Here is a 9,826-nt window from a genome sequence, read left to right on the forward strand (position 1 = left end):
CGTTCCCCAACCCCCCACCCCAATGCACGATCACACAAAGATAAAGATCCCCCGTATAGCCTTAGCAGTCTGTTGAGGCAAGTGCTGTTTGCGAGCACCTATGAAGGCCGGCACGGCACACGAGGGTGGCCAGTACCACGCCCGGCGATCTTTATCTTCCTTGTGATGTTTTACACACAGCACCAGGTCCTCATTTGAGGCCGAGTCGACCTAGGGGAGGCTCGGGACCGGTTCAGATAATCGTCACTAATGTTGGCCATGAGCTAGAATCGAACTCGTGTCACCGGGCTCGTAGTGCAACACACAAATACACCACCACCACCACCAGATGCAAACACGTGAACACATGGACGCACGGACACACAAACGTGAGTACAGCAGCAACAAAACAAAGGAAAAAAACCATCAATATTGTAGGGAATTAGTACATGGCCGTCGAGCAGCATTGCACAACTAACCGAAGAGGCATTTTACGAGGTCAAGGGAAAAACCACGGGTGGCTATGGGTCAGCACAAACACGTGGGTGCGCGGTGACGACCGCGCGCGCACAATTCGCCTCGCTGCGCTCCTTGACGGCGCCGCACACACGCACATCCCGCGCGCCGAGCGCCCTGGCGGGCGCGGGCACCGCAAGAAGGTGGCGGGCGACGGGCTGCGCGAGCACGCGACGGGCTGCGCCCGCAGCGAGGGCTACTACAAGATCAGCATGAAGGAGAAGGCGCACTACCTGGCCGAGCGGCTCGTCGCTCTGGACGAGCAGCTTCCGGCCGACACGCAGGTGACCCCCGACGGCCGCCCGTCCCCCCCCCCCCCCCCCCCGCGCGCGCTTCGCTCGTTCCGCGCGCACGGCACCGCGCTTTGCTCACGAGACCGTCCTCTCGCCGGCGGGCGCCACGGTGGCGAGATGTTAACCACTTGGGCCTCGTATGCGGGAGGTCGTGGGTTCGATCCTGACCCCCGACACCTGCTGCGTATTTGGACTCTCTCGCCATTTTTTCGCGTGTATTTTTCACCGGGTCCTCCAGTTTCCCCCCCCCCCACATTTATAATCAACGTGCGTTTGAGGTATTTGGCTGCAATACATTTCCAGACGATAAGCCACTTCACTGAGCTGTCAGTTGTGGCCAGGCCACTTCTGAAAAAGAGTTACACAGCTCAGTTTGTCTTACCCGGTAATTTTTTAATATACAGGGTGTTTTAAAAAGATAGACCCGATTTTAAATCGCTATATCTCTACAACCACAAACCGCCCATGAATGAAACTCTTACCACTTGAAAGGGCGGGGCATAGAGTTTCAAATAATGACCGCTAGACGCCTCTCCCAGCGCACAAACAGTCCCTATCCTCAGTTATTCGCGAGACGGTGACCCCCGCAACACAAGGGGCGTTTTGCGTTCTGCAGTTCAGCAAGACTGAATCCGTATTGCGGTGCGGCATGCGTTTCAACGGCGTTTTTGGCATTGATCCGCCAATGTCAAAGAGCATTCGTCGTTGGTACCAACAATTTGAGGAAACGGGCTGCTGTTGATGTAAGGGGAAGAGCACAGGGCGACCACGCACCTCAGAGGGAAACGTGAGAAGAGAGGCGTTTGGGACGAATTCAACTATCGTCACGGTGTTGTCCGTACAGCAGGTGGAGGGCACATAGAGCATTTAAAAAATGGTTAGTAAAACTTGATTACTCATTAAACCGTTTGTAGCTTTTTGTGTCATTGTAACATGTTGCCATCGTGAAATATACTGCTTTGAAATTGGGTCCATCTTTTTAAAACACCCTGTATATCTTGATTTGAAGCTTTCGTGACTGCAGGAATTCATACTCTTTGGTTCTTTCGGTAAAGTCACGTAGTAGGTATACAATAAATTAAATTAAATCACGACGTTTCGGGCGCAATACAAGCGTCCGTCATCAGGTGGGAAAGAATCAAAGAGTATGGACCCTGTGTATATAGTTTATAGTTTCACTCTGCTCATTCTGCATGCAGGGGCACGCTTTGCCAATGAGACCGTCCTGGTCCCATGGGCCCTCACCGGTGAATTAACAAACACGCGAGCCGGCCTGACCCCGATGATTTGTTGTGGTTCCACCCTGACCACGGCGATGTTTTGTTGTGGTTCCGGCCTCATCCTGGTGTCGTTCTGTCGGTCGTCTCGCTTGCAGGGCATGAGCATCCCGGCCCAGCCGTCTCTGTCGACGCGCGCCGGCTCGGAGCGGCGCTCGGAGCAGAGGAGGCTGTTGGCGTCGTTCGGCAGTGGGGGTCCGGCTGACAGCGACCTCTTCAAGTTCAACCAGCTCAAGGTGCGCACCGCTCACGATTACAGGGCGACGCCTGTCCGTGCGCGTGTGTCCGTGTGTGTGAACGCGCTGCGCTACGAACCCGGCGACCCGAGTTCGGATTCCCGCTCACGGCCAATTACGATGGCAGAGATTACCTGAACTAACCCTGGGCCTCCCCTGGGTAGAATCGGCTTTAAATGAGAACCTGGGGCGATGTGTAAACATCATCACTGGAGAGACGAAGGGGACGACCAGGCATGGTGCTAGCCACCCCATCCCTCTTGTGCCATGCAAGCCTTTATCGGTGCTCTCTAATAGCACTTGATGCTCCAACAGTCTCTTAAAGGCTGTACGGGAGATCTTTACCTTTGTGTGTGTACGCATGTGTGGGAATATGTATATGGCTGACTTAGGCCTACTTGCAGGCCATTCCTGCATACACCTCGCGCCGCACAGGGACAGCTGTCACTGAGGGGGGTCTCCTTGGCTTGACCGTAGCAAGCAGTCGGAATGGCTGAGATGAGATGTTAGGCGCTCATGAGACACAGAGGAAATTAAGCAAGGGCTCCGTATGACCCTTTGTGTGTGTGTGCGCGTCTTTGTCTCCAGTTCCGCAAGAAGAAGCTCAAGTTCACCAAGAGCGACATCCACGACTGGGGCCTCTTCGCCTTGGAGCCGATCGCGGCGGACGAGATGGTGATCGAGTACGTCGGCGAGGGCATCCGGCAGGTGGGTTAACCCCCCCTCCCACCTCCCCACCCACCCCAACTCGGCCTCGGACGCTGACGCTCGGAACTCCAGGGACGACGGAAGCGTGCCCGTTAGCTTTGCCGTAGGGACTGAGGGAATTCACCGGCGTAGATTGTCGGGGCAGCCTTGCAGGGAGACCCCCGGCGCGGATACCGCGTTGCCATGGGACGGCAGACTCGGATTTGGCTTGGCCTGCTCAAATTGCGTGCCGAACTCGAGTCGGACGGACAGCTTGATTTGATTGAGGGAAAAGTCGTGTTTTTTTTTCCTGTGATGTGCGTGCCAAGTTACCATAGTTGGGGTTGCCCTTTTGCCAGCATTACTTTTGCTAGAAATGCTTGCGAGTCGGTGGACAAGCAACTGAAGATGCTGTAGGCGCCGTAATTGTGAGAACGGTAAAAAAAAAAAACCGTGAATTCATCGAATAGCTGAGGGGAGGCCGAACTGAGACGTGCCGAGTAGCGGTCGGTGGATCGTGCGCACGGTCGTGGAAGCGCAAGTAAAGGGAGCGTCTTGAGTCACACATCCCGTCCCCAAGCGTGCAGCGGCCGCGTGGATGCACCGTGCCGTACGTTGAACTTCTTCCGCACCGCACGTAGCCAACCGTGATAATCGGAGGTGTGCGGCGGCAGGGCGGATGGACACCAAATTAAACACGTGAAGCGGTTCTAAAGAAGACGCATGGTTGCTCGGCGTGAGAAAACGCTTGCGCATTTGGCCTGGCCACGCCATCGCGTATTCACCTCCGGGGGACAGGCGTACGTCAGGGGACGAGGGGTGGGTGTGGCAGGGGGCGATGTTCGTCGAGGGGTGACGGTTTGGTAGGAGGGTGGGACGGGCGGGGGGGGGGAGGGAGCCGGTCCTTCTTCCGTGCAGCTGATGTAGATGCAGAGCAACAACTACAATTTCACGTTCGGGTGGTCGTGCCGGATAACCTCGTCAGGAGTAGTGGCGCGTATCGCTGTGATGTCTCCTTCGTATTTGTGGATCGGTGGTGGGTGGTGGGTGGTGGTGGTGGTGGGGGAGGGCGGGTCCTGATCGTTGTGCTACGTGGCACGGCAGGTCATCGCGGACATGCGTGAGCGGCACTACGAGAAGGAGGGCATCGGCAGCAGCTACATGTTCCGCGTGGATCACGACCACATCATCGACGCCACCAAGTGCGGCAACCTGGCGCGGTTCATCAACCACAGCTGCAACGTGAGTGGCGGCGAAAGAGGTTTCCGGTGTTCGTGCGTCTGCAGATTTTATGGGGTGCTGGATGACAAGTATAAATGTATTTAATTTGATCTTGAAAATAACATCCGGTCATTTGGGCTGCCAAAAATGTGTATCGAAACTTTTTTATATTTTTTGTTAAATTTTTGAAGCTAGGCCTACAAGTGTTTAGATCTGGAGGTTTTGAAGGGGCGCAGCTTCTTGATTTTTAAACACTTGTGTCTGATCCGTTGGCCTCAGTGTAATTTTTGCATCTAATTGTCATGCGGTGTAAATATCCGTTTCACACGTGATTGTAAGCATGGCTAGTGTTGCGTAATAATTGGTTTCATTACAGGCTTTCTAATTAACCCCCCTTATTAACTATCCACGTCACGTATCAAAGGCTTTGTTGGTCGGTTCGTCTGGAGGCGAGCCGAGTGAAGGTGGCGCTTTCACTCGTGCGCGCAAAACCCAGAGCCCGCGGCGTCGCGCCCCCTGGCTGGAAGTGACGACCGCCGCTCACCTCTCGTTCGCCTTGTTTCCCCCATCTTCAGCCCAACTGCTACGCCAAGATCATCACCGTGGACTCGCACAAGAAGATCGTCATCTACTCCAAGCAGGCCATCGCCGTCAACGAGGAGATCACCTACGACTACAAATTCCCGATCGAGGACGAGAAGATCCCCTGTCTCTGCGGTGCCGAAAACTGCCGGGGAACCCTGAATTAGCGACGCCGGCTCATCGTCCGTTCGCCCGCTCGCGCGCCCGCTCGTTCACCCGACCAGCTCGACCGATCTCACCTCCTCGAATGGGGCAGGCCGTGCGGGCGAGCGGACGAGCGGACGGGCTGTGTTCGCTGGGTCGGTCAGGCAAAGAGGACAGGAGCTGTGCTTGTTGTGGGTCGATGGTCAGCACGAGCAGCTGGCGCGTCGCGTAAAAGGCCGTGAAGGAGCAGAGCAATTCTCGAGGGCAATGGTTACCGGCAATCTTCTCCAGCAAACGCGTTCACGGTGGCAACTTGGTACGCCATTTGGTATGGAGGTATAGAGTTCTACCCTAGCCAATGAAAACAGAGTTTGCTTGAAAGTAGCAAAACATACCAACACAGAACAGTAAAATCGACATGTGGAATAACATACCAAGAAACAGTAAATCCATGATTAAAAAGTGCGTTTGATGAAGAGTGATTGCTTTACGGAGCTCATCACCTCGGGTAACCATATGATGCCATGTGACGCCTGTCTGTGATCCAATTGGCAGTCGCCCATGGGCAGGGCAGTGGTCAGATTTGTCCAGATTTTGAACAACTGCATTGTTGACGACAGAAAGTCGTTGAGTAACTTCACTGCCAGCGACGATTCCCACCGACGATTGCCCTAAAATGACCGTGGAATGCCACGGCCTTGACGACGACGCGAAGGGCCCGACCGGTCTCAGCGACGACGACGACGACGACGACGACGTGGAGCCGGCACCGCCGAGGAGGCCGATTGTTTATTTTCACATTGCTGCTACTGGTGAACTTTTTGAAATGCGTGCAAAAGCAAAAAAAAAATGTAAATAGTATATTTTTGTGACGGGAGAAGCACTCGCAAAAGGAGGGAGAAGGAACTCTTTTTGTTTGCCCAATGCCGGCGAGGAGGAGGAGGAGGAGGACGACATGCCAGCGTTTAATTATGCGCACACGTTTTTACACGCCCAATCCCCCGTCCCGTTCTGCGTTTTCCGCGGAGCTCTTGTCGTCATTCGCGCCCGGTTCGAGGAGCTCGTTCACGTGTTTTTCTTTCCCCGGGTTGACTTGACATGGGGGGGGGGGGGCACGGGGTGCCAGGGGATGGGGGTGGGGTGACAGCACCGCTACACCCCCCCCCCCCACCCCTCCCTCCAAGCCCCCCCAACCTCTACCACGGTTTACAGCGGCGAACAGCGAGCACGTTTTTATTTTGTTTTTTTTCCCCGGGAAGATCGCAAAACTGGGAAAACCATTTTTTGGAGAAAAAGTTTGTTGCTTGAATATTTAGTTTTAGTTTTTTGCGAAGCGTGACTTTGCGGATATGACGCGTCCCCGTCGCCACCGAGAATCTGTCCCTCCCTTACCGGCGCGGCGCAGGGACTTGCCGTTCCGGCTGGCTCGGACGCCCGGGCGTTCTTCGTGTGCGAGGGTTGTGGATTTATGAGTTTGTTGTTGCAAGTGACTGCGTTAGGGGTTTTGTTGGGGGGAGCTATGACGACGACGACGATGTTTTCTAAGTCACTTTCATTTGGGGTGGGGGGATGTTTGCGTATCTTGTATTTTAATCGCTTTGGGCTGTACATAAGCCACCCGGGGGGCCAAGTCCGCCGTGCGACGGCGACCGCACCGTGTACATAGCGCGCGGCGTGGACTCCCACCGGAGCTTTTGGCTCTTTCTCCGTGCACTCTTTGTAATTCTGTCCTGTATATAGTTTTGTAATTATGAGCGCTGGCGAATGGAAAAACGTGTGAGTACTGTTATATGGGGCGTTTGTGATTTTTTTTTTACTTTGACGTTATGCCGAATTTTTGGTTTGGCGGTGACGTAGGGGAGCACGCTCGGGTTCTCTCGGAGCAGCGCGTCGTTGGGGTGATACGGGAGTGAAGTTTGCTTGCCCGGGCGAAGTCACTTGTGCGGCCACGGTTGCTGGTCGCCGGCACAGGTGAGCGACCGGATGGTTGTGTGGCCCGGCGTGACGCCATCAGGATCGGAGAAGTGCTCGCACTGCACGCTCGGACCTGGATTTGACACCGGAGTGGATCGTCGGGATTTTAAATGTTTACCGCGTATCAAGCTCAGGAGCGGGAAAGCAGGAGCAACGATTTCTCTAAACACTGTGCCCATGATGCACCGCCGGTAATTTTAGGATGGTCGTCGTCTGCGAATGAATGGTTTGCTGGAAAAGGCTTGATCACCCCACATTCATATAACCCATGCTAAACTTCTTTTTGAACAGGTTACATGCCATTCTCATAGTTTTGATTGTGTCGTGTACGCACACACGGTCGCACAATGACCCGAATCACATTGTTTATCCGCTTAATTAACTTACTGTGAACAAAAGCCTCCCACTACTTTCTGGACAGATCTTGTGGGTTGTCGAGTTTTTTCAGCACATCCCTCGATTTGCAATGATAAATGTGGTTGTCCAAACCCGGACAAGTATCATCGCTGCTCCCCTTCGCGGGCAACTGCTATGTCAACGTCCTATCAGGTCACCGGCAAGAGGTGAAATGACGATCCGAGGTTGTGCTCTCACACATCAAATGCATTCTTTCTAAAAACGTTTTTTTTATTATTGGCCGGAAAGAAATGTGTTTCTCTGCCCTTGTCGATGCCACCACGTTAACAAATGCTTCACCGATGGCAAACGCCCGAGTTTAATCCTTGGCGTTTATTGCACTGGCCCAATCGGCCTTTGCGCGCTCGGTGACGGTTGTCGAATTGGCTGCCGGGTTGTGGAAACATCGGTCCGAGTCTTTTGGCATTGCCGGCGATCGGCAAGGCGGTTCGAACTGTGAAGTTTCTCAGGGGGTGTGCGGCGGCGCGCGAGGAGCGATCGGTCCCTCGGGAGTTGTGGAGCGGTGTCGCGGCACGGAGGGAATGTTGCCGCTCTGCACGACGAGCAATTCGGTTGGGATGAGAGCGGTGTTTTTAGTTGGTCTCCGCGTCAGGTCTGTTTCGAGTCTTGTCGACGGCAGCCTGTGGAATTTTAGTCTGGATTTTATTTCGTCGGCATTTTTTTTTCTGACGAGATGCTAATCCACCGACGCATTTTTGTTTTTAACTCCACGCATGTCGTCTTCGACTCGACTAAGACTAAACTCATTCACGCACTGATCAAAACTCAACACTTGGACGAGAGCGAGCGAGTGCGGTTAAGTTTGTTTTTGTGTTTGTGAACGCGTCTGGATAAGAACGCGCGTGCATCCATCACTCGGTCTGGAGGAGAGGCGATTCTAACCCGCAGGGGTCGACGACCAAAATGACGAGGAGATATTTTTTTTTTAGACTTCCGAATTCGGTAGAAAACAAACCCCCCCCCCACCCCGTCCCTCAATATTTCAAGTCGCAATGCACGTGATGAAATACGAGATGGGTGACCCTTAATAAATAATGTCACGAAGCAAGTCCATTTTGTGAGCCGCAGGTTTTGCGACTCCTGTTCCAACTCGTACCTTGGATTTTTTTTCCCGTCTCGAAATGCGTCACCAGCTGAAATTCGTTTTCTGAAACCATTTTCTGTTGCCCTAAACCCAGCCTCAACTCTTTTTTTTAAAACGATTGTTTTCCATTATATATTGTGCCTGTTTTGGTGCTAGACATATTTAAAGTGCGTGAATATTTATTCATTTTTTTCTGAACAGTCGTGGCTGTAATGTACAGAGTTGTATATATCATGTAAGTTAAAATTTAACCCCTTCTCTGCCAGGACTGCGCCTGGAGATGGATGCCGAGCGGTGATTTTGGTTCATTGTTAAGCACTCTTGCGCTGTGTACATAATGTTTATAGCCGGACGAATCTACCCACCCCTACATTGTCTAACTGTACCACAGTATGTTTTATAATATAAAGAATTAAAGCCTTCAAAGGTCTTTTTTAAAAAATATGTAACAAAGATACCTGCTGTGTTGGTGTGTATCAGTCATTTTGGCAGTGGCCTTATATTCATGATACAGTGAGGGGAAAAACGTATTTGATCCCCTGCTGATATTGTATGTTTGCCCACTGACAAAGAAATGATCAGTCTATAATTTTGATGGTAGGTTTATTTGAACAGTGAGAGACAGAATAACAACAAAAAAATCCAGAAAAACGCATGTCAAAAATGTTATAAATTTATTTACATGAGGGAAATAAGTATTTGACCCCTCTGCAAAACATGACTTAGTACTTAGTGGCAAAACCCTTGTTGGCAATCACAGAGGTCAGACGTTTCTTGTAGTTGGCCACCAGGTTCGCACACATCTCAGGAGGGATTTTGTCCCACTCTTCTTTGCAGATCTTCTCCAAGTCATTAATGTTTCGAGGCTGACGTTTGGCAACTCGAACCTTCAGCTCCCTCCACAGATTTTCTATGGGATTAACGTCTGGAGACTTGCTAGGCCACTCCAGGACCTTAATGTGCTTCTTCTTGAGCCACTCCTTTGTTGCCTTGGCCGTGTGTTTTGGGTCATTGTCAATCTGGAATACCCATCCACGACCCATTTTCAATGCCCTGGCTGAGGGAAGGAGGTTCTCACCCAAGATTTCACACTACATGGCCCCGTCCATCGTCCCTTTGATGCGGTGAAGTTGTCCTGTCCCCTTAGCAGAAAAACACCCCCAAAGCATGTTTCCACCTCCATGTTTGACGGTGGGGATGGTGTTCTTGGGGTCATCGGCAGCATTCCTCCTCCAAACACGGCGAGTTGAGTTGATGCCAAAGAGCTCCATTTTGGTCTCGTCTTACCACAACACTTTCACCCAGTTGTCCTCTAAATCATTCAGATGTTCACTGGCAAACTTCAGACGGGCATGTATATGTGACAATTGTTTACCAATTGTTTTCTTGGTGACTATGGTCCCAGCTGCCTTAAGA

The 9,826-nt window shown here is 52.3% G+C and overlaps 1 protein-coding gene across 1 annotated transcript in view; it reads left to right on the forward strand.

Moving 5' to 3' along the window:
- Positions 1-8,867, forward strand: part of LOC116950320 (histone-lysine N-methyltransferase SETD1B-like) — a 31,115-nt gene extending 22,248 nt beyond the window's left edge. The window contains exons 16-20 of the mRNA XM_076072570.1: positions 609-779; positions 2,164-2,301; positions 2,890-3,009; positions 4,093-4,230; positions 4,785-8,867. Coding sequence (XP_075928685.1) covers positions 609-779; positions 2,164-2,301; positions 2,890-3,009; positions 4,093-4,230; positions 4,785-4,958 — 741 coding nt within the window. The 3' untranslated portion in view covers positions 4,959-8,867. The remainder of the gene's footprint in view (positions 1-608; positions 780-2,163; positions 2,302-2,889; positions 3,010-4,092; positions 4,231-4,784) is intronic.
- The last annotated feature ends 959 nt before the right edge of the window (positions 8,868-9,826 follow it).

The sequence above is a fragment of the Petromyzon marinus genome, chromosome 38, assembly GCF_048934315.1.
Source record: "Petromyzon marinus isolate PM22_M1 ecotype Great Lakes invasive population chromosome 38, UKy_Petmar_22M1.pri1.0, whole genome shotgun sequence".
Lineage (NCBI taxonomy): Eukaryota > Metazoa > Chordata > Hyperoartia > Petromyzontiformes > Petromyzontidae > Petromyzon > Petromyzon marinus.